Source organism: Rattus norvegicus, chromosome 4 (assembly GCF_036323735.1).
Source record: "Rattus norvegicus strain BN/NHsdMcwi chromosome 4, GRCr8, whole genome shotgun sequence".
Classification (NCBI taxonomy): domain Eukaryota; kingdom Metazoa; phylum Chordata; class Mammalia; order Rodentia; family Muridae; genus Rattus; species Rattus norvegicus.
In genome coordinates, this window is record NC_086022.1 from 41,049,101 (window position 1) to 41,072,979 (window position 23,879).

General features: G+C 38.3%; 1 protein-coding gene across 14 annotated transcripts in view; it reads left to right on the forward strand.

Annotated features, from left to right (window-relative positions):
• The window catches only part of Phf14 (PHD finger protein 14), a 186,147-nt gene that overhangs the window by 73,204 nt on the left and 89,064 nt on the right, over positions 1-23,879 (forward strand). For all 14 annotated transcript variants that reach the window (NR_174140.1, XM_006236105.5, XM_063286469.1 and 11 more), the window contains one exon: positions 13,829-13,997. Coding sequence is in view for 13 of the 14 variants with exons in the window: in XM_006236105.5 (XP_006236167.1) it covers positions 13,829-13,997 (169 nt within the window). In the remaining variant the exon portion in view is untranslated. The remainder of the gene's footprint in view (positions 1-13,828; positions 13,998-23,879) is intronic.

Genomic DNA, 23,879 nt, shown 5'->3' on the forward strand with positions numbered 1-23,879 from the left:
TCGCCTCTGTATTTGCTGTATTCTGGCCGTGTCTCTCAGGAGCGATCTACATCCGGCTCCTGTCGGTCTGCACTTCTTTGCTTCATCCATCTTGTCTAATTGGGTGGCTGTATATGTATGGGCCACATGTGGGGCAGGCTCTGAATGGGTGTTCCTTCAGTCTCTGTTTTAATCTTTGCCTCTCCCTTCCCTGCCAAGGGTATTCTTGTTCCCCTTTTAAAGAAGGAGTGAAGCATTCACATTTTGATCATCCGTCTTGAGTTTCATTTGTTCTAGGCATCTAGGGTAATTCAAGCATTTGGGCTAATAGCCACTTATCAATGAGTGCATACCATGTATGTCTTTCTGTGATTGGGTTAGCTCACTCAGGATGATGTTTTCCAGTTCCAACCATTTGCCTACGAATTTCATAAAGTCGTTGTTTTTGATAGCTGAGTAATATTCCATTGTGCAGATGTACCACATTTTCTGTATCCATTCCTCTGTTGAAGGGCATCTGGGTTCTTTCCAGCTTCTGGCTATTATAAATAAGGCTGCAATGAACATAGTGGAGCACGTGTCTTTTTTTGTATGTTGGGGCATCTTGTGGGTATATGCCCAAGAGAGGTATAGCTGGATCCTCAGGCAGTTCAATGTCCAATTTTCTGAGGATCCTCCAGACTGATTTCTAGAATGGTTGTACCAGTCTGCAATCCCACCAACAATAGAGGAGTGTTCCTCTTTCTCCACATCCTCGCCAGCATCTGTTGTTTCCTGAGTTTTTGATCTTAGCCATTCTCACTGGTGTGAGGTGAAATCTCAGGGTTGTTTTGATTTGCATTTCCCTTATGACTAAAGATGTTGAACATTTCTTTAGGTGTTTCTCAGCCATTCGGCATTCCTCAGCTGTGAATTCTTTGTTTAGCTCTGAACCCCATTTTTTAATAGGGTTATTTGTTTCCCTGCGGTCTAACTTCTTGAGTTCTTTGTATATTTTGGATATAAGGCCTCTATCTGTTGTAGGATTGGTAAAGATCGTTTCCCAATCTGTTGGTTGCCATTTTGTCCTAACCACAGTGTCCTTTGACTTACAGAAGCTTTGCACTTTTATGAGATCCCATTTGTCGATTCTTGATCTTAGAGCGTAAGCCATTGGTGTTTTGTTTAGGAAATTTTTTCCAGTGCCCATGTGTTCCAGATGCTTCCCTAGTTTTTCTTCTATTAGTTTGAGTGTGTCTGGTTTGATGTGGAGGTCCTTGATCCACTTGGACTTAAGCTTTGTACAGGGTGATAAGCATGGATCGATCTGCATTCTTCTACATGTTGACCTCCAGTTGAACCAGCACCATTTGCTGAAAATGCTATCTTTTTTCCATTTGATGGTTTTGGCTCCTTTGTCAAAAATCAAGTGACCATAGGTGTGTGGGTTCATTTCTGGGTCTTCAATGCTATTCCATTGGTCTGTCTGCCTGTCTCTGTACCAATACCATGCAGTTTTTATCACTATTGCTCTGTAATACTGCTTGAGTTCAGGGATAGTGATTCCCCCTGAAGTCCTTTTATTGTTGAGGATAGCTTTAGCTATCCTGGGTTTTTTGTTATTCCAGATGAATTTGCAAATTGTTCTGTCTAACTCTTTGAAGAATTGGATTGGTATTTTGATGGGGATTGCATTGAATCTGTAGATTGCTTTTGGTAAAAATGGCCATTTTTACTACATTAATCCTGCCAATCCATGAGCATGGGAGATCTTTCCATCTTCTGAGGTCTTCTTCAATTTCCTTCTTCAGTGTCTTGAAGTTCTTATTGTACAGATCTTTTACTTGCTTTGTTAAAGTCACACCGAGGTACTTTATATTATTTGGGTCTATTATGAAGGGTGTCGTTTCCCTAATTTCTTTCTCGGCTTGTTTCTCTTTTGTATAGAGGAAGGCAACTGATTTATTTGAGTTAATTTTGTACCCAGCCACTTTGCTGAAGTTGTTTATCAGCTTTAGTAGTTCTCTGGTGGAACTTTTGGGATCACTTAAATATACTATCATATCATCTGCAAATAGTGATATTTTGACTTCTTCTTTTCCGATCTGTATCCCCTTGACCTCCTTTTGTTGTCTGATTGCTCTGGCTAGAACTTCAAGAACTATATTGAATAAGTAGGGAGAGAGTGGGCAGCCTTGTCTAGTCCCTGATTTTAGTGGGATTGCTTCAAGTTTCTCTCCATTTAGTTTAATGTTAGCAACTGGTTTGCTGTATATGGCTTTTACTATGTTCAGGTATGGGCCTTGAATTCCTATTCTTTCCAGGACTTTTATCATGAAGGGGTGTTGAATTTTGTCAAATGCTTTCTCAGCGTCTAATGAAATGATCATGTGGTTCTGTTCTTTCAGTTTGTTTATATAATGGATCACGTTGATGGTTTTCCGTATATTAAACCATCCCTGCATGCCTGGGATGAAGCCTACTTGGTCATGGTGGATGATTGTTCTGATGTGCTCTTGGATTCGGTTTGCCAGAATTTTGTTGAGTATTTTTGCGTCGATATTCATAAGGGAAATTGGTCTGAAGTTCTCTTTCTTTGTTGTGTCTTTGTGTGGTTTAGGTATAAGAGTAATTGTGGCTTCATAGAAGGTATTCGGTAGTGATCCATCTGTTTCAATTTTGTGGAATAGTTTGGATAATATTGGTATGAGGTCTTCTATGAAGGTTTGATAGAATTCTGCACTAAACCCGTCTGGACCTGGGCTCTTTTTGGTTGGGAGACCTTTAATGACTGCTTCTATTTCCTTAGGAGTTATGGGGTTGTTTAACTGGTTTATCTGTTCCTGATTTAACTTCGGTACCTGGTATCTGTGTAGGAAATTGTCCATTTCCTGAAGATTTTCAAGTTTTGTTGAATATAGGTTTTTGTAGTAAGATCTGATGATTTTTTGAATTTCCTCTGAATCTGTTGTTATGTCTCCCTTTTCATTTCTGATTTTGTTAATTTGGACGCACTCTCTGTGTCCTCTCGTTAGTCTGGCTAAGGGTTTATCTATCTTGTTGATTTTCTCAAAGAACCAACTTTTGGTTCTGTTGATTCTTTCTATGGTCCTTTTTGTTTCTACTTGGTTGATTTCAGCTCTGAGTTTGATTATTTCCTGCCTTCTACTCCTCCTGGGTGTATTTGCTTCTTTTTGTTCTAGAGCTTTTAGGTGTGCTGTCAAGCTGCTGACATATGCTCTTTCCTGTTTCTTTCTGCAGGCACTCAGCGCTGTGAGTTTTCCTCTTAGCACAGCTTTCATTGTGTCCCATAAGTTTGGGTATGTTGTACCTTCATTTTCATTAAATTCTAAAAAGTTTTTAATTTCTTTCTTTATTTCTTCCTTGACCAGGTTATCATTGAGTAGAGCATTGTTCAATTTCCAAGTATATGTGGGCATTCTTCCTTGATTGTTAGTAAAGACCAGTTTTAGGTCGTGGTGGTCCGATAGCATGCATGGGATTATTTCTATCTTTCTGTACCTGTTGAGGCCCGTTTTTTGACCAATTATATGGTCAATTTTGGAGAAAGTACCAGGAGGAGCTGAGAAGAAGGTATATCCTTTTGCTTTAGGATAGAATGTTCTATAAATATCCGTTAAGTCCATTTGGCTCATGACTTCTCTTAGTCTGTCTACATCTCTGTTTAATTTCTGTTTCCATGATCTGTCCATTGATGAGTGGGGTGTTGAAATCTCCCACTATTATTGTGTGAGGTGCAATGTGTGTTTTGAGCTTTAGTAAGGTTTCTTTTACATGTGTAGGTGCCCTTGTATTTGGGGCATAGATATTTAGGATTGAGAGTTCATCTTGGTTGATTTTTCCTTTGATGAATATGAAGTGTCCTTCCTTATCTTTTTTGATGACTTTTAATTGAAAATTGATTTTATTTGATATTAGAATGGCTACTCCAGCTTGCTTCTTCTGACCATTTGCTTGGAAAATTGTTTTCCAGCCTTTCACTCTGAGGTAATGTCTGTGTTTGTCTCTGAGGTGTGTTTCCTGTAGGCAGCAGAATGCAGGGTCCTCGTTGCGTATCCAGTTTGTTAATCTATGTCTTTTTTTTTTTTATATATATATATTTTTTTTTATTAACTTGAGTATTTCTTATATACATTTCGAGTGTTATTCCCTTTCCCGGTTTCCGAGCAAACATCCCCCTCCCCCCTCCCCTTCCTTATGTGTGTTCCCCTCCCAACCCTCCCCCCATTGCCGCCCTCCCCCCATAGACTAGTTCACTGGGGGTTCAGTCTTAGCAGGACCCAGGGCTTCCCCTTCCACTGGTGCTCTTACTAGGATATTCATTGCTACCTATGGGGTCAGAGTCCAGGGTCAGTCCATGTATAATCTTTAGGTAGTGGCTTAGTCCCTGGAAGCTCTGGTTGCTTGACATTGTTGTACTTTTGGGGTCTCGAGCCCCTTCAAGCTCTTCCAGTTCTTTCTCTGATTCCTTCAATAGGGGACCTATTCTCAGTTCAGTGGTTTGCTGCTGGCATTCGCCTCTATATTTGCTGTATTCTGGCTGTGTCTCTCAGGAGCGATCTACATCCGGCTCCTGTCGGTCTGCACTTCTTTGCTTCATCCATCTTGTCTAATTGGGTGGCTGTATATGTATGGGCCACATGTGGGGCAGGCTCTGAATGGGTGTTCCTTCAGTCTCTGTTTTAATCTTTGCCTCTCCCTTCCCTGCCAAGGGTATTCTTTTTTCCTCATTTAAAGAAGGAGTGAAGCATTCACATTTTGATCATCCGTCTTGAGTTTCGTTTGTTCTAGGGATCTAGGGTAATTCAAGCATTTGGGCTAATAGCCACTTATCAATGAGTGCATACCATGTATGTCTTTCTGTGATTGGGTTAGCTCACTCAGGATGATATTTTCCAGTTCCAACCATTTGCCTACGAATTTCATAAACTCGTTGTTTTTGATAGCTGAGTAATATTCCATTGTGTAGATGTACCACATTTTGTATCCATTCCTCTGTTGAAGGGCATCTGGGTTCTTTCCAGCTTCTGGTTATTATAAATAAGGCTGCGATGAACATAGTGGAGCACGTGTCTCTTTTATATGTTGAGGCATCTTTTGGGTATATGCCCAAGAGAGGTATAGCTGGATCCTCAGGCAGTTCAATGTCCAATTTTCTGAGGAACCTCCAGACTGATTTCCAGAATGGTTTTACCAGTCTGCAATCCCACCAACAATGGAGGAGTGTTCCTCTTTCTCCACATCCTCGCCAGCATCTGCTGTCACCTGAGTTTTTGATCTTAGCCAATCGCACTGGTGTGAGGTGAAATCTCAGGGTTGTTTTGATTTGCATTTCCCTTATGACTAAAGATGTTGAACATTTCTTTAGGTGTTTCTCAGCCATTCGGCATTCCTCAGCTGTGAATTCTTTGTTTAGCTCTGAACCCCATTTTTTAATAGGGTTATTTGTTTCCCTGCGGTCTAACTTCTTGAGTTCTTTGTATATTTTGGATATAAGGCCTCTATCTGTTGTAGGATTGGTAACTAAATGGAGAGAAACTTGAAGCAATCCCACTAAAATCAGGGACTAGACAAGGCTGCCCACTCTCTCCCTACTTATTCAATATAGTTCTTGAAGTTCTAGCCAGAGCAATCAGACAACAAAAGGAGATCAAAGGGATACAGATCGGAAAAGAAGAGGTCAAAATATCACTATTTGCAGATGACATGATAGTATATTTAAGTGATCCCAAAAGTTCCACCAGAGAACTACTAAAGCTGATAAACAACTTCAGCAAAGTGGCTGGGTATAAAATTAACTCAAATAAATCAGTTGCCTTCCTCTATACAAAAGAGAATCTATGTCTTTTTATTGGGGAGTTGAGGCCATTGATGTTGAGAGATATTAAGGAATAGTGATTATTGCTTCCCGTTATATTCATATTTGGATGTGAGGTTATGTTTGTGTGCTTTCATTCTCTTTGTTTTTTTGCCAAGACGATTAGTTTCTTGCTTCTTCTAGGGTATAGCTTGCCTCCTTATGTTGGGCTTTACCATTTATTATCCTTTGTAGTGCTGGATTTGTAGAAAGATATTGTGTAAATTTGGTTTTGTCATGGAATATCTTGGTTTCTCCATCTATGTTAATTGAGAGATTTGCAGGATACAGTAACCTGGGCTGGCATTTGTGTTCTCTTAGGGTCTGTATGACAGCAGTCCAGGATATTCTGGCCTTCATAGTTTCTGGCGAGAAGTCTGGTGTGATTCTGATAGGTCTGCCTTTATATGTTACTTGACCTTTTTCCCTTACTGCTTTTAATATTCTTTCTTTATTTTGTGCGTTTGGTGTTTTGACTATTATGTGACGGGATGTGTTTCTTTTCTGGTGCAATCTATTTGGAGTTCTGTAGGCTTCTTGTATGCCTATGGGTATCTCTTTTTTTAGGTTAGGGAAGTTTTCTTCTATGATTTTGTTGAAGATATTTACTGGTCCTTTGAGCTGGGAGTCTTCACTCTCTTCTATACCTATTATCCTTAGGTTTGATCTTCTCATTGAGTCCTGGATTTCCTGTATGTTTTGGACCAGTAGCTTTTTCCGCTTTACATTATCTTTGACAGTTGAGTCAATGATTTCTATGGAATCTTCTGCTCCTGAGATTCTCTCTTCCATCTCTTGTATTCTGTTGGTGAAGCTTGTATCTACAGCTCCTTGTCTCTTCTTTTGGTTTTCTATATCCAGGGTTGTTTCCATGTGTTCTTTCTTGATTGCTTCTATTTCCATTTTTAATTCCTTCAACTGTTTGATTGTGTTTTTCTGGAATTCTCTCAGGGATTTTTGCGATTCCTCTCTGTAGGCTTCTACTTGTTTATTAATGTTTTCCTGTGTTTCCCCAAGTGTGTTCATGTCTTTCTTGAAGTCCTCCAGCGTCATGATCAAATATGATTTTGAAACTCGATCTTGCTTTTCTGGTGTGTTTGGATATTCCATGTTTGTTTTGGTGGGAGAATTGGGCTCCGATGATGCCATGTAGTCTTGGTTTCTGTTGCTAAGGTTCCTGCACTTGCCTCTTGCCATCAGCTTATCTCTAGTGTTACTTTGTTCTGCTATTTCTGACAGTGGCTAGACTGTCCTATAAGCCTGTGTGTCAGGAGTGCTGTAGATCTGTTTTCCTCTCTTTCAGTCAGTTATGGGGACAGAGTGTTCTGCTTTCGGGTGTGTACGTTTTCCTCTCTACAGGTCTTCAGCTGTTCCTGTGGGCCTGTGTCTTGTGTTCACCAGGCAGCTTTCTTGCAGCAGACAAGTTGGTCTTACCTGTGGTCCTGAGGCTCAAGTTTGCTCGCGGGGTGCTGCCCACGGGCTCTCTGCGGAGGCAGCAACCAGGAAGACCTGTGCCGCCCCTTCCGGGAGCTTCAGTGCACCAGGGTTCCAGATGGCCTTTGGTGTTTTCCTCTGGCGTCCGAGATGTATGTACAGAGAGCAGTCTCTTCTGGTTTCCCAGGCTTGTCTGCCTCTCTGAAGGTTCAGCTCTCCCTCCCATGGGATTTGGGTGCAGGGAACTGTTTATCCGGTCTGTTTCGAGTCATCCTTCTTCTTAAGCTTCATGTGGTTTGTGGATTGTATCTTGGGTGATCCAAGCTTTTGGGCTAGTATCACTTATCAGTTAATGCATACTATGTGTGTTTTGTGATTGGGTTACCTCACTCAGGATAATTTCTTGTTCCATATATTTGCCAATGAATTTCATGAAGTCATTGTTTTTGATAGCTGAGTAGTACTCCATTGTGTAGATGTACCACATGTTCTGTATCCATTCCTCTATTGAAGGACACCTGGATTCTTTCCAGCTTCTGGTTATTATAAATAAGGCTGCTATGAACATGGTGGAGCATGTGTCCTTGTTATATGTTAAAGCATCTTTTGGTTATATGCCCAGGAGTAGTGTTATAGCAGGGTTTTCAGGTAGTACTATGTCCAATTTTCTGTGAAACTTCCAGACTGATTTCCAGAGTGGTTGTACCAGCTTGCAATCCCAGCAACAGTGGAGGAAGTTTCTTCTTTCTCCACATCCTCGCCAGCATCTGTTGTCTCCTGAGCTTTTGATTCTGACTGGTATGAGGTGGAATCTCAGACTTGTTTTGATTTTCATCTCTCTGATGACTGAGGATGTTGAACATTTCTTTAGGTGCTTCTCAGCCATTCAATATTCCTCAGCTGAGAATTTTTTGTTTAACTCTGTACCCCATTTTTAATAGGGTTATTTGATTCTTTGGAGTCTAACTTCTTGAGTTCTTTGTATGTTTTGGATATTAGCCCTCTATCAGTTGTAGGATTGGTAAAGATCTTTTCCCAGTCTGTTGTTGCCATTTTGTCCTATTGACAGTGTGGCCTTACAAAAGCTTTGAAGTTTTATGAGGTCCCATCTATTGATTCTTGATTTTAGAGCATAAGCCATTGGTGTTCTGTTCAGGAAGTTTTTCCCAGTGCCCATGTGTTTGAGGCTCTTCCCTACTTTTTCTTCTATTACTATATCTGGTTTTATATGGAGGTCCTTGGTCCTTGATCCACGTGGACTTAAGCTTTGTACAGGGCAATAAAATTGGATTGATTTTCATTCTTCCACATGCTGATTTCTAGTTATACCAGCACCGTTTGTTGAAAATGCTTTTGCTTCCCCCTCCCCCACTGGATGGTTTTAGCTCCTTATTTAGCATTAGTAGTAACCAATGAATTGTTACTACTTTGATAAATTTATGACTTTCTTCTTTTTCAAGTATATGACACTTCCCCTGAACTGGAGAAAGTGGGAGCCACTTTTTCTCTGCTATCTTTTTCTCGTTCTGATCTCTTTAAAATTCACAGCCTCTTTTATTATGTATGTATGTTCCATATGTATGGATTTATACATAGATATCCTATGTATAACTTGCTCAGTTTTTATAATGTTATTTATATGCATATGTTTCCATAGTTGACCATTTGCTATTAGGTTACCAATTTGTGAGTATGGTCTTGCCTGTGCGAGACTATCTCTCCCAGTCTCAGAATTACTCAGTTGCCTGTAGTTCTTTATATAGGGTTAAGGCCTCATTACCATGAGAGGTAATGTCCTTCCCACCCCTGATCCCATTTTAGGGCATGCCTATTATCCTTATTCAGTTCATGTTTAATAAATTATGTTAGTGGAACCTTATAGATAGAGCTTTTGGCAATATTAGGAGACACAGTCTCACAGCGGACTCTCTGGACCTTTGCCTTTTACTATTCTATCCCATCTTCTGCACGGTTCCCTGAGCCTTATGTGTTAGAAGTGTTTTATAGATGTATCCTTTGAGACTGAACTTCACATTTCCGGATTTTATTTGTTTTTCTCTTGGTCTTTGTCTATTACAAAGAGTTTTCTTGATGAGTTGTGAGGACTACATTTATGTGTGGGTATAAAGAAAAAATATTTAGAATGTAGTAGGCATTTTGCTGGCTTGTGAAAGTGTTGGTTTTTAGGTTCTGGACTGGGCTTCATGACTATTGGCCCTGGCTAGTTGGCTAGGTTTCTAGTAGGAGGCATGATTGTCATTCCTTTGAGTCGGACTTAAGTCCAGTCATAGAGTTGTTGGTTATTGTTAAGTTATGAGTGCCACTACTCTACCCTTAATATTACTGTTGGTCATGTTGGCCATTGGTATGGTTCATAGGCATTATAACTGGTTCAGACTGTTACTTGCATCTTTCCTCTAGAAGCTTACATGTCACTTTCTAGCACTGTGAAAAGTATTCTTCAGGCTAGGTCCAGCCCAGATGCCTCTGGGCCCCATGTCTGAAGTGCATAGTGTCTTCAGCAATAAAGATTGACCTTTCACTTCTGAATAGCAACCAAGGACAATAACAATACCCTATAATGTTTGGAAGTGTCTTGTACAACCCTGACCTACAGATCAAAAGAGGCCTTTTGATGCCTGATGTTGGGTTTTTTGTTAAGTGGTCTTTGACTCTTTGAGCTGTAATGTCGGCTAATAGTTTTGATTATTTCAGGTTTTGGTTTTTTTTTTTTTTTTTTTTTTTGGTATGAGAGTTACCCATCTCTGATCAAATGTGTGTATTAAGTAAATTCATGGAGGATTAAATGCATTTCATTAATGAGCCTATGTATTAGAGTATTGCCATAGATTACTAAATGCTGTGGAACTCAGAATTTAAAAATCTCAGGATCTTTTTTCCCATTTTTATTAAATTGGGCATTTCTTATTTACATTTCAAATGTTATTCCTTTTCCGGTTCCTGTCCATCAGCCCCCTAACCCCTCCAACCTCCCCTTCTATATGGGTGTTCTCCTCCCCATCCACTCCCCATTACTCCCCCCAATAATCCCCTACACTGGGGGTCCAACCATGGCAGGACCAAGGGCTTCCCCTTCCACTGGTGCCCCAACAAGGCTATTCACTGCTACCTATGCAGTTGGAACCCAGGGTCAGTCCATGTATAGTCTTTGCGTAGTGGCTTAGTCCCTGGAAGCTCTGGTTGGTTGGCATTGTTGTTCATATGGGGTTGCAAGCCCCCTCAGCTCTTTCATGCCTTTCTCTAATTCCTCCAATAAGGGTCCCATTCTCAGTTCAGTGGTTCACAGCTAGCATTCTCTTCTGTATTTGAAATGTTCTGGCTGTGTCTCCCAGGAGAGATCTACATCCGGTTCCTGTCAGCCTGCACTTCTTTGCTTCATCCATCTTATCTAGTTATGGTGGCTGTATATTTATGGGCCACATGTGGGGCAGGCTCTGAAAGGCTGTTCCTTCAGTCTCTGCTCTAAACTTTGCCTCCATATCATCTCCTTTGGATATTTTTGTCCCCATTTTAAAGAAAGAGTGAAGCATCTGCATTTTGGTCATCATTCTTCTTGAGCTTCCTGTGGTCTGTGGATTGCATCTTGGGTAATTTGAGCCTTTGGGCTAATATCCGCTTTTTGAGTACATACCAAGTGTGTTTTTCTGTGATTTGGTTACCTCACTCACGATGATATTTTGTACTTCATTACATTTGCCTATGAGTTTCATGAAGTCATTGTTTTTGATAGCTGGGTAGTACCCCATTATGTAAATTACCACATTTTTTGAATCCATTCCTCTGTTGAAGGGCATCTGTTGAAGCCAGCTTCTGGCTATTATATATAAGGCTTCTATGAACATAGTGGAGCACGTGTCTTTGTTATATGTTGGGGCATCTTTTGGGTATATGCCCAAGAGAGGTGTAGCTGAGTCCTCAGGCAGTTCAATGTTCAATTTTTTGAGGAACCTCCAGACTGATTTCCAGAATGGCTGTACCAGTCTGCAATCCCACCAACAATGGAGGAGTGTTCCTCTTTCTCCGCATCCTCGCCAGCATCTGCTGTCACCTAAGTTTTTGATCTTAGCCATTCTGATTAGTGTGAGGTGGAATCTCAGGGTTGTTTTGATTTGTATTTTCCTGATGACTAAGGATGTTGAACAATTCTTTAGGTGTTTTTTGGCTATTCAATAATCCTCAGCTGAGAATGTTCTGTTTAGCTCTGTACCCCATTTTCAATAGGGTTATTTAGCTTTCTGGAGTCTAACTTCCTGAGTTCTTTGTATGTTTTGGATATTAGCCTTCTATCAGATGTAGGATTGGTACAGATCTTTTCCCAATCTGTTGGTTGCCATTTTTTCCTAATGAGAGTGTCTTTTGCTTTACAAAACCTTTGCAGTTTTATGAGGTCCCTTTTGTTGATTCTTGATTTTAGAGCATAAGCCATTGGTGTTCTGTTCAGGACATTTTCCCCAGTGCCCATGTGTTCGAGATGCTTCCCCACTTTTTCTTCTATTAGTTTGAGTGTGTCTGGTTTGATGTGGAGGTCCTTGATCCACTTGGACTTAAGCTTTGTACAGGGTGATAAGCATGGATCGATCTGCATTCTTCTACATGTTGACCTCCAGTTGAACCAGCACCATTTGCTGAAAATGCTATCTTTTTTCCATTTGATGGTTTTGGCTCCTTTGTCAAAAATCAAGTGCCCATAGGTGTGTGGGTTCATTTCTGGGTCTTCAATTCTATTCCATTGGTCTATCTGTCTGTCTCTGTACCAATACCATGCAGTTTTTATCACTATTGCTCTGTAATACTGTTTGAGTTCAGGGATAGTGATTCCCCCTGAAGTCCTTTTATTGTTGAGGATAGCTTTAGCTATCCTGGGTTTTTTGTTATTCCAAATGAATTTGCAAATTGTTCTGTCTAACTCTATGAAGAATTGGGTTGGAATTTTGATGGTGATTGTATTGAATCTGTAGATCGCTTTTGGTAAAATGGCCATTTTTACTATATTAATCCTGCCAATCCATGAGCAAGGGAGATCTTTCCATCTTCTGAGGTCTTCTTCAGTTTCTTTCTTCAGAGACTTGAAGTAGTTATCATACAGGTCTTTCATTTGCTTAGTTAAAGTCACAGCGAGGTATTTTAAATTAATTTGGACTATTGTGAAGTGTGTCTTTTCCCTAATTTCTTTCTCAACCTGTTTATTTTTTGTGTAGAGGAAGGCCACTGATTTGTTTTCATTCATTTATTCACTTTGCATTCAGATTGCACTCCACACCTTCCCTTTCTCCCAAGTTTTATTCTATCACCCGTTTCCTTCTCTCCCTCCCCTTTTCCTCTAAGAAGGGTAATTTTCTCCTACCCTCCCCCTTTTGTAACCACCCTCACACATCAATCAAGTTGTAGCAGAGCTAAGTGCATCCTCTCCTGCTGAGGCCAGACCGGGCAGACTAGCTAGGAGAAGGGGCCAAAGGCTGGCAATGGTCTAAGGCAGACATGGCTCTGCTCCTGTTAGTAAGCAAACCACATGAAGATCAAGCCTCACATTTGAGATATATATCTTGGTCTCTAGGTCTTCTTGTGTTATTCTTGACTCCTCCAGCTTCCCCCAACTATTTCACGAGATACTGTCCGCTCCAGCTAATGTTTGGCTGTGGCTCTCTGCATCTGTTTCCATCAGCTGCTGGATGAAGCCTCTCAGATGACAGTTATGCTAGGCTTTTTCTGCAACCATTGCAGTTACCAATACTGTCAGGAGTTGGCTTTTTCCCATGGGTTACTTCTCAGGTTGGGCCATTGGTTGGCCATTCCCTCAATCTCTGCTTCTTAAAAGATCTCAGATTAAAAAGTAAAAGTAAGTTTAATAAAAAGTCTATAGTATTGATATATCAAAAATAAAAATTCTGAAAGAGTGAATTAAGTGATAAATATTTAGAGATGTTGAATTTTAAGTTACATTTAAAAGTACAAATATCAACACATAAAGTAAATATTATAAAAATGATTTAATGTATTTCAAATCAGACTTTGGGAATAGTACTTATGCTTTTTTTTAGTTTTATTTTATTAAAAATAACTTGATCTACAGAGTAAAATAAGTTTTTTCCCCTAGAATCTTCCAATCTTTTCTAGAGTTTTCTCCAGATGGTATATTCAGCACACTGTGTCATTAAATAAAATGAAAAGGTATGGTAAAGGAGTAAAGGAATGAATGTCCTTAGAAGACATTTTAGTGTATGTCATCTTAAAAGAAAGCCATCACTTCCACAGTAAATCTGTCTTCTCAGACAGTCATCTATGACTTATGCTGGCTCACAACAGCATCGCTACATGGTTTTCTGTAATATGTGTATACAGTGAATTGTTTCTTGTAATATAGTCATGGTAGTGATTCTTGCAGGAGTAAAAGTGTGTTTCTGTTTGTCAATACCGCACTACCTGTGTATATTTTAGTGTATGTATTTCTGATTGAATATTTTTATATTTATTAGAGTCATACTTAAAATTAGAAGATAAGAGATCTATAATCTTAATTTTTCATAAAAATTTGTTTAGGCAGTGCTCAGAGTGTGACCAGGCAGGGAGCAGTGACATGGAGGCCGAGATGGCCATGGAAACCTTGCCAGATGGAACCAAACGATCAAGGAGACAGATTAAGGAGCCAGTGAAGTTTGTGCCACAGGATGTACCACCAGAACCCAAGAAGATTCCAATAAGAAACACGGTATTTATTCTTTATTTATTGATATCAGTGATGTTGCAGTGCAAAAACTTTAAGCAGATAAAGGATTTATAGCATAAACATACACTTGGAAGTCAATCAAGTGTCGATATTGCTCTTGGATATTTCTGTGAATTCAGTTCTATGCGTTTAGAATTGTCCGTATTGTATTTAGCTGATAATCTAGTGTGTAGGTTCAGGTAAAAGCTTAATAGTGATCACCAGGCTAACCAACGCTCCAATAAAGCATGTGACTGAAGCTGTCTACTCCTGTGCCTCCCTCAGCAAGCTTACCTGTAGAGATTACCTTTCATCTTGATTTTATGTATTTCAGTCGCTAATCTTTCTCCTTGTATTTCAAGCCTGCGTATTCATGAACAGTATTCAGTTTGTCAACTTTGGGATTTTGTGTGAATAGAGAAGCCAAACTTTTTTCTTCTGTGACCTGATGTTTTAACAAAACCCTTACTAATTTGATTAATGTATAGAGACCCTTACAGCTATAATTTATTTAATTTGACTGATAATTTCTTGTGGGAACAATAGGTCATACTCTAGTTTTTTTTTTTTTTTTCTCTTAGTCATTCTTTGGTTTTCTAGTAATGTCTTTGTTTTAGCTAATTCTGTAAATGCCCCCTGTAGTATGTTAAGGAGCGTTTAGAGAATGTGGTATAGATTTGCTGAGTTGCAGATGATTTGTACGTCACCAGATTTCATCCCTGGTACTAAGAAGACGGAAAGAAAAGAAAGGACTGGATTGCCCACCATGGATTGTCCTCTGACCTCTATGCGTGGGCCTTGGCACATTTATGTTCAAAGGCATTAAGTGCACTCAATGGTATATTGTTTTGAAATGAAAGATTGATGCTTAGGGCATGTTATGATTATTCTGTATACATCATGAATATACATTTTCCTTAAAAGTTTAAGAAAATATTATGACCAATGTGAAAAAAGTTTTTCACACTTTCATCAACAGTGGCAGGAAAATTAAAAATTGATAGAAATACAACTACTACATTAAAAGATGGAAAAATGTCAGGGTTCACTGAAACCCAATATAAAATCCAGCCAGGTATTACGGTACATATTTGCATTCCCGTGGGAGTGGGAGGCTGAGGCAGGGAGAATAAAGTGTGTGGGCAGCCCATGTTATATAGAAAAACTTTACGGTGTGTGGGGCTGGTGTGCGTTTGAACTAGTAAGATTACAAATACAACTGTTTGATTTTCCTAAGAAAACAACTCACAGATATGCCTCATCAATTACATTAACATTTAAAATACAAGTGAATGAAATATTCTAAGTGACTTTTTGCAGACTTTTCAAGTAATAGTCAGACATAGTGGTTCTAAGTCTTTATGCCTAGCATTTGGGAAGCAGAGGGAGGAGGATCTCTCAGTTACATATCTATCTTAAAAGGGTCTACCTTTAAAAAACTCTTGTCTCAAAAACCCTATCATGGTGGGACACATTTTTTGGGAGAGGAAAAGGCAGGCAGAGACAGGCAGATAGCTGAGTTTGAGGCCAGCATGCATAGTCTATAGAGTGAGTTCCAGAACAGTCAGGGCTACACAGAGAAACCCTGTCTTGAGAAACAAACAAACAAACAAAAAAAGAGGCAATTTTCAGACAACTGTAATTTTAAAATAGAAAAAAAAAACCTCTTAAAATAAAATATAGTAATGGAACAAATGGCATCACTAAGGCAAAATATCTATCTCCCTCAAGGATAAAGTTTTTTATTTTTTATTAAAAGATGTGTCTTGCCAAGCCCAGCGCTGATCATCTGCAGTGGAGCACCCCGGGGCGAGAGTGGTGCTCCTAAAACAGATAGAGCACTAATCATCTGCAATGGACCACCAAAAAAAAAAAAAAATGTGTCTTGGCACAAGGGAAAAAAAATAAAGGTTAGCTTTCCTAAAAAGTCGTAACTATAGGTCAGCCTTTATGGGTTTGTAGGAAATGTAAAATGTTGATGTAAATAGAACATGCACCTAGTAATAACAAACCAGAAATGCTTTCTGAAAGAAAGAATTATATTTTGTCCTCAGTGAACTAGAAAATTGGCAAATTTTTACGTACTCATTTCTTTGTAAAACAAATTCGATAGACTAAAACCTTATAAACAGATGCCCAAAATTATTAGCATTGAGGGAAACTCAAATTCAGTCCACATTTTTTCATGCACGTAATTGGAAAGCACTAAAACATGAACCAGAGGTATGTGAAGCATGAGGACACCGCTGTCTGTTCTGGCACAAATATAAACACGTGAGAAACTCATGAGAGAAACAAGTCTGCACAGTCGGAATTGTTTCTCAATTTCTCATGTCCTCTTTTGAGGTCTGTGTAAACATTCACTTGAAATACAAATGGAATTTTTCTTAAACATTTGGTCATTGTGTGACAGATTTAGTAAGTGAGCCTTTTTTTTTTTTTTCGGAGCTGGGGACCGAACCCAGGGCCTTGTGCTTCCTAGGCAAGCGCTCTACCACTGAGCTAAATCCCCAACCCCGTAAGTGAGCCTTTTTGTTGTTTCATTTTTATTTGTTTTTGAGACAGGGTCATTCTGTATAGCTTTGGACTTAATTTCATAGACTAGGCTGGCCTAAAACCCACCTATTTTTCCCAAGTGCTTGGATTACAGGTGTATGCCAGCACCATACCTGGACCGAGATCTTTCTCCTTTGATGCTATACTCTGATATCAAGAGATTATTTTCCCCAGTTCCCTCTGAATACTATTGAAATCCAGGTATATATCTGCTTTTAATTGGCATAAACGTTTAATTCACATTAAATATCAATGTAATGGTTTCAATGGCAGTAGCCCCCATGGGCTCATTTATTTAAATATTTGGCCCCCAGTTGATGCAACTGTATAGGAAAAATTTGGTATGGTCTTGTTGAGGGGGTATGTCATTGGCGTGGGAAGGGCAGAGTTTGAAGTTTCAAAATACTTGGGCTTTTTTTTTTTTTAATACCTTGGCTTTTATGTTCTTTTTTATTTTTTTCAAACTATACATTTTATATTTCTTGTTGTTCTCATTTTCTGTTTTTTATTGTAGACCTGCATAAGAGTGATTATTGATAACTGTGTGACACATCAATACAAGTCTATCCTGTAATCTATTCAAATCCAAAGAAATTTGTTTAGCCAGGTGATTTCTAAGGACAAGGACAAAAGTCACTCTCAGTGGTCCTTTCTCCCCACTGCTTTGCTGTTTTGAGAAGTGAGGTCTCAGCTATTAGACATGCTAAAATCAGAGATAACAGCCATGGAGAGCTGCACACAGGAAATAGAACCAGCCCAAGAGAAAGCTATGTCTTGCAGTCAGCCAACCTACATGAGAACCATCTGATCCTTCTGACGTTGGACAAAGGAACTGCACTCTTTGCAGTTTGCACTTCTGGGATCCAGTCTTTGGGCCAGTCCTTCCTCACTGTGCCTTTGTAACTCGCTTTTGGAATGGCACAGCACATTCTGTACCATTAGATGTTGGAAATTTATTATTTGTATTTTGATTTTTATAGGGAGTTCCAGGTAAGAGAATGCCTTGAGCTTTAAGAGGGACTTTGGACTTTGGGCTTTTAAACAGTTCTGAGGCTAAGGAAGTATTGAAAGCTATTTTCTGTTTCTCTGAAGCAGAGGAAAGAAAAGGGAGAGAAAGTCTGCCTGCCAGGCAGAGTCAAGGCAGGACAGGGCCTGTTGGCAGATTTCCTGGTCTGCTGAGGCATGGAGCCATAAGAGGAGCTGCACCTGAGGCTCAAGGCTAAGGGCTAATGATTCTGTTGACCTGGGTGGAAGGAACAGAGAGGTTTCTGGGGTGGAAACAAATGTCTTGTGTACCAAAATTGTTTCTGTTAGCTTGTGGCTTTGCTTCCCATGGTTCTGTAGTAGAATATAAGCTGTTCCATATCTGTCTCCTGCATCTTCTTTTTGTCTTCCCTATAATCATCTTCCCTACCCACTCACAGGACTGTTTTGACTTCTCTGCCAGCCAGACCAATACACGGAAGACTACGGAGACTTTCAAAGTTGGACTGAATGCATTTTGTTTTATAATACAGCCATGAGACTATGTGGGTCCAGGAATGGAATGTAGTGGTTATGAGTAAGATGTCCCCATAAGTCTTGGGTGTTTAGTGCTCTGTTTCTAGTCAGTGGATGTTTGAGAAGGCTTAGGAGGTACAACCATGGTAGATGAGGTATGTCACTTTGGCAGGCGACAGATTCCTGTTATCCACAGTGAAATAGTTTCAAAGTTAAGAGACTGTTTGATTGTTAACCTTGAAAAAGCTTATATTATGAAAAGAAAAGGGAACTGGAGAGTTGGCTAAGTGGTCAGGAGTGCTAACTGCTCATGCAGAGGACCTTGGTTTAGTTCCCACTATCTTTATAGTTGCTCCAAACTCAATCCCATAGCTCTTCAGCCTGTTCTTTTATTCTATTATGCTGGCTTTCCAAGCAGAAGTACTGGTAATGATTCTAGATACTTCTTCCTGCTTATACTATATATGCTTGTAGTAGCTAATCACTACCACATATGGCCAGTTCAGTAATGGGTCATTCTATGGCACATGAGGAGTAACTAAGTATGTGGATATTAAGAATGTTGTCTTTTTTTTTTTATTGAAAGGAGCTTTGTTGAATATTACAGAAATTGTCAGTTAATATCTTACCATGAAATACCAAGCCAATGCCTGTTGTGTTATAGAACTTGATTGTGGATATCTCAGCCTGAAAAGGACTAGTGAGTGGATAAAGTATAGGGATGAAAACAAGTCTGGAAATACTTCCAGGAAGTAAGTGCTTGCTGAGCACAGAAGTGGTGCCCTGTAAAGTGACTTCCAGATTTCCTTACCTTTCTTTCTGAGGATGATGATATTCTTATCCATATTGCCAAGCTGTGCTTATTGTGTAAAACATTAGGTGATTAAGTAAATTGATGGTGGTTCTATATATATACATATACATGCATACACACAGTGGCTTGAAGGTTTACTATGTGCCTAGAAGACATCTTTATTGTACATTAAAGTAGTAAAGCTAAGAGGGTTATTTAGCTCCTTTTGCCTTTCTGGAGATCCAGATGGATCTTTCTCACCCTTTCCATGTAGTAATTAGTGAAGTTTCTCAGTCCTCATTTCTTTAAAATAATTAACTGAAAGGACAAATGAATAAAAAAACTTAATGACTATGATATTTTGTCATGGATAATATATTTATTTTAGGCCTGTGCTGCTCTCTTCTCTTTAATTATAGAAGCAACACAAAGGGATTTCCTCATTAGACACTTTTGTAAGGAAAGCCTGATTTATTTCAGTAACTTTTCACCACAAAACTGAGAGACACTTGGTGGGAATGAAAATTAGTTAGTTCAACTACTGTGAAAACCAGTGTCAGAGCCGCTGAAAAAGCTAAACTATCATGCAATCAGCTCTCCTGCCCTCAATACTTTTTGCTGTTGTTCTGAGATTGGCTGGGTATGTGCTAATGGAAGGATACTGAAGGCCACAATACAGCAAATAACTCATCCAGATGACTTTTAAAATTCTTAACTTGAGGGAACAGATTTTCAAGGTTGTTTGTACCTGAGTTTGTCTAGATTGTAATCCTAGTAAGCTTTAAATGAGCATTTGAGAAGAAGTCTTTCTAATTTAGAATTTTGTTACTAAATTTATATTCAAAGTCAGTATCATTATGTCAGCTATAAAGACTCTTACCTAATACATTTTATTGGCTGTTATATTTTAAGAATCTTGTCCATTTAAGACATACTATTTTAAAATATAAATAATATTTTTATTAACAGATAGTCACTGTTAAATGTTTTTAATATTTTGTGACAGAGTTTCCCATAGGCCAGCCTAGGTTCAAACATAGCATGTAGGCAAGGAATTGAACTTTGTGAGTATCCTGCTTAACTCTGCTGGGATTACAGATGTGTACCACTGCTTACTGCTCCAAAGGTAGTGGAAATTGGGGAATGAAGCCTAGAAAAGAGGTGGGTTATAAAGTTTCATGTAGTAGTCAACTTTGTTTATATTTATTCAGAGCATCAGACAATATGTACTCCTATCCCTCAGAATCCCATGTTTTAGCCCTGACTTCCTTTTTTCCCCTCTTGGTATCTCCCATACTGTTACAACTCTTGGTGTGATATCTTCTTCAGTTTCATCTTCAAAGACTCCTAAGTTTTTATCAGAAGTCTTTTACTTGCTTGTTTAGAGTTACTCTAAGATATTTTATACTGTTTGAGTCTATTGTGAAAGGTGTTATTTCCTTATATAATAGGGCTACTGATTTTTTTTTTTTTGAGTTAATCTTGTTACCAGCTACTTTGCTGTAAAGTGTTTATCAGCTTTAGGAGTACCCAGCTGCAATTTTTACAGTCACCTATGTATATTATCATATCACCTGTAAATAATGATACTTTGACTTCTTTCTTTCCAATTTGTATCTCCTTGATCTCTTTTAGTTGTCTTACTGATCTAGCTCAGACTTCAAGTACTCTTTTGAATAGATACGGAGAGAGTGGACAAAGCTTATTTTGTTTCAGATTATAGTGGAATTGCTTTGAGTTTTTCTCCATTAAATTTGATGTTGACTATAGGCTTGTTAAAAATTACCTTTATTATGTTGAGGTATGTTCCTTGTACCCCTAATCTTTCCAGGACTTTATAATGAAGGAGTATTGGATTTGGTCAAAGGCCTTTCCTGCATCTACTGAGATGCCCATGTGGTTTTATTCATACACAAATATATACTACCCCTACCACCACTACCACCAACAAAATAACAGGAATCAACAGTCTTTTGTCATTGATATCTCTCAATATCAGTAGTCTCCATTCACCAATAAAATAAAACAGGATCCATCTTTCTGGTGTATCCAAAAACACACTTCAGCATTAAGATAAGGCTCTACGTCGGGGTAAAATGTTGAACAAGATATACCAAGATATAACAAGATACTTGTGAATAGAAATCTGGCATATCCAACTTAATATCTAACCAAATAGACTTCAAGTCAAAACTAATCAAAAGATATGGGGAAGAACACTTCAAACTCATTAAAGAAAAAAATCTATGCAGATGACATTTCAGTAACATCTTTGCCCCAAACACAAGGGTATCCAAGTTTGGAAAATAAACATTACTACAGCTTAAATTACATATTGACCGTTAACATCCTGATAGTAGGATTCTTCAGTACCCCATGCTTACCAATGGACATATCATCCAGACAAACACTTGACAAAGAAGGTAAGAGATGTCATAAACCAGTTGAACCTCACGCTAGTTACAGAATATTTCACTGAAACTTAAAAGAATATACCTTCTGCTCTATTTATATTCTTAAGCTGATAACTTGCAATATGTAATTGTAAATTATCAGTGAAACATTATTTACCAGTATTCTCTATTTTCTTGTGAGTTAATAGAGTCAGATTTAATACAGTATTACAAAGATCCGAAAATGACTGAATAATGAAGTTCTAGGAAGGACACTGTCCGGGATAACAAAATATCATTCTCATAGAACTCTTTCTGTCCTTATTACCATTACAATTGTTTTTAAATACTTACAAATTGTCTTCCTTTATATTCATATGCTTAAATGACTTCTGTTAATGGACAGTAGGGTCATCTGGATTTTTTAATGTTCAGATAATAAAGCCAATAGCAATAATTGGAATTTCTTATAAAAGAACATGCTACCTTTTCCTTGGTGCTACTGATGCCCTGCAAAATGGTCACCAGTGTTGCTTGAAGAATTTTGTGCACAGGAGAGAGAGCAATAAAATGAGTTGATAAGGGCTGGGAATATAGTTTATTGGTTAAGCTCTTGCCTAGTATGTTCAAGACCCCAGATTAAGTCCAAGCACCCTAAAAATAATTACAAATGGTATGTAAATAATTAACAGTCTGATGTTTTCTATGGAATAAGCACAATTAAATCTAAATTCAATTGACTTCAGAATGTTCCTGCCCATTTTGTCTGCATTTCTGAGACAGTTTACATCTTTTTTCTCTCAACTTTTCTTCATTAGGTTTTTTATTGCTCTGATAAGACACTGTGACCAAAACCAGGTTAGGAAGGAAAGGGTTCATTTCACCTTAAAGTTCCACATCACAGTCATATCACTGAGTGAGGGAAGTTAAGACAGCAACCTGGAGTCAGGAAGTAATGCAGAGAGGAAATGTTGCTTCCTAGCTTGCTCCTTATGGTTTCATTACCTGGTTTTGTGTAGCAGGCTGACCACCTGTTAAGGGTTGGCACTTCCTTCAGTTAGCTGGACCCCCATCTCAATCATCAATAAAGACAATGCACTACGGTCTTGTCCATATATGGTAGGGTCACTGTTTTATATTTTAAGTTCTCCCCAAATGCCTTGCCTGTATGTTCAGTCAATATAAAAGTAGTAGCACGTAATTACTCAGCCTAATTAAGTCACTCAGCTATGTATTCTGTTAACACTTATGTAGCTATGTTCACATCCTGTCTTTATATTCCTTCCTTATCAATGTTGAATTTGAGGGTTTCATACTGAATGGTACAAAAGGTATTTGTTTTCAAAAGTGAACAGTTTTGTTATATCAGTTTTTAAATGGATACATAGTTTTTATCATATGAGAGATATTAAAATATGACTTAGATTTAGTCACAATCTTGGTGGTTAAAATTTAGCCGTAACTTTAAAAGAACTGTATAACATGAGTGTTTATTTTCATATTTCACCCTAATTATTCTCAGAAGCAATTTTGTTGTAGTTTCTAGTTTGATAGACTCAAATGATGAAACTTGGTTTTAGACTCTTGTTCCTGCTTATATTTTATGGTTGCATCTACTGTGTAGACCTATGTAGACCTGTAGACCTGTGTAGAACTCCTGTGAAGACAGCCTGGCCTTGCTTCCGGCTGAGAGCCATATAATATTCACATTTTCTCTGCATTGTTTTTGTGTGGAGAGGATCATCTTCTTTTTAGGCAAAGAAATTACTTTTGACGGAAATAAATGAGAGTGTTCATGTCTCTTTTGAAATTACTTTAAAAATGATATTTACTTTTGGGTATATTTTCTAATAACTTTAATGTAGCTTGAAAGCTTTCCGATTTTGTTTTTCATTTCTTTATACTGTATGTGTCTGGTGACTTTTCATCTTTTATAAGAGAGCTGTCTGAGACCTGGCCTTTCCTAGTCTTGCATCAGCTTTGCTTTCTTTGAAGTCCTAGAATTTTTATTTCCCATGACTCATAAATATTGGGATTTTCTAAGATGTATTTGTTACCACAGTAAATACAAGTTTCAGTACATTTTCACAGTCTTTACTGAGTCCTTCTGTCTTGTTGAGAACACTGCTTCTTTTAGGTTATTATTTTGGAGAAGGAATTAACAAATTTAATGTGTTTCCTTCTCTTCATACATACGAATATATGATTAAGGGGTTAGCTATAGTTTTCATTTGTTTTATTAATATTTAAAGGTTTATTAAAGCCAGTATTCAAATTAATGGATCTTATCGCTCCATTTTATATTTGTGGCATTGTTACAATTGCTACCACTCCAGTGTTAGTCTTTAATTGAGAGGTAATGACATTCCCTACCTAGTTTACACATGTACAAGTTAGTCACAGTGATGTTAAGATTGCAGTGTTGAAAATCTGAAAAATGCTTATTGATTAATATATTTGAATGTAAGCTTAGGAAAATAGCCAATCAAATAGATTATAATAAAAATTAAATTCATAATATCGAGGATCATTCAAATTTTTCTGATGTGTGGTTTATCACATTTTTTCAGGTAAATATACTGTGGACAGACAGAGGCAAGTGAGCCAAGTGGCTGAGGAAGTTTTTCATAACTAGATAAATTA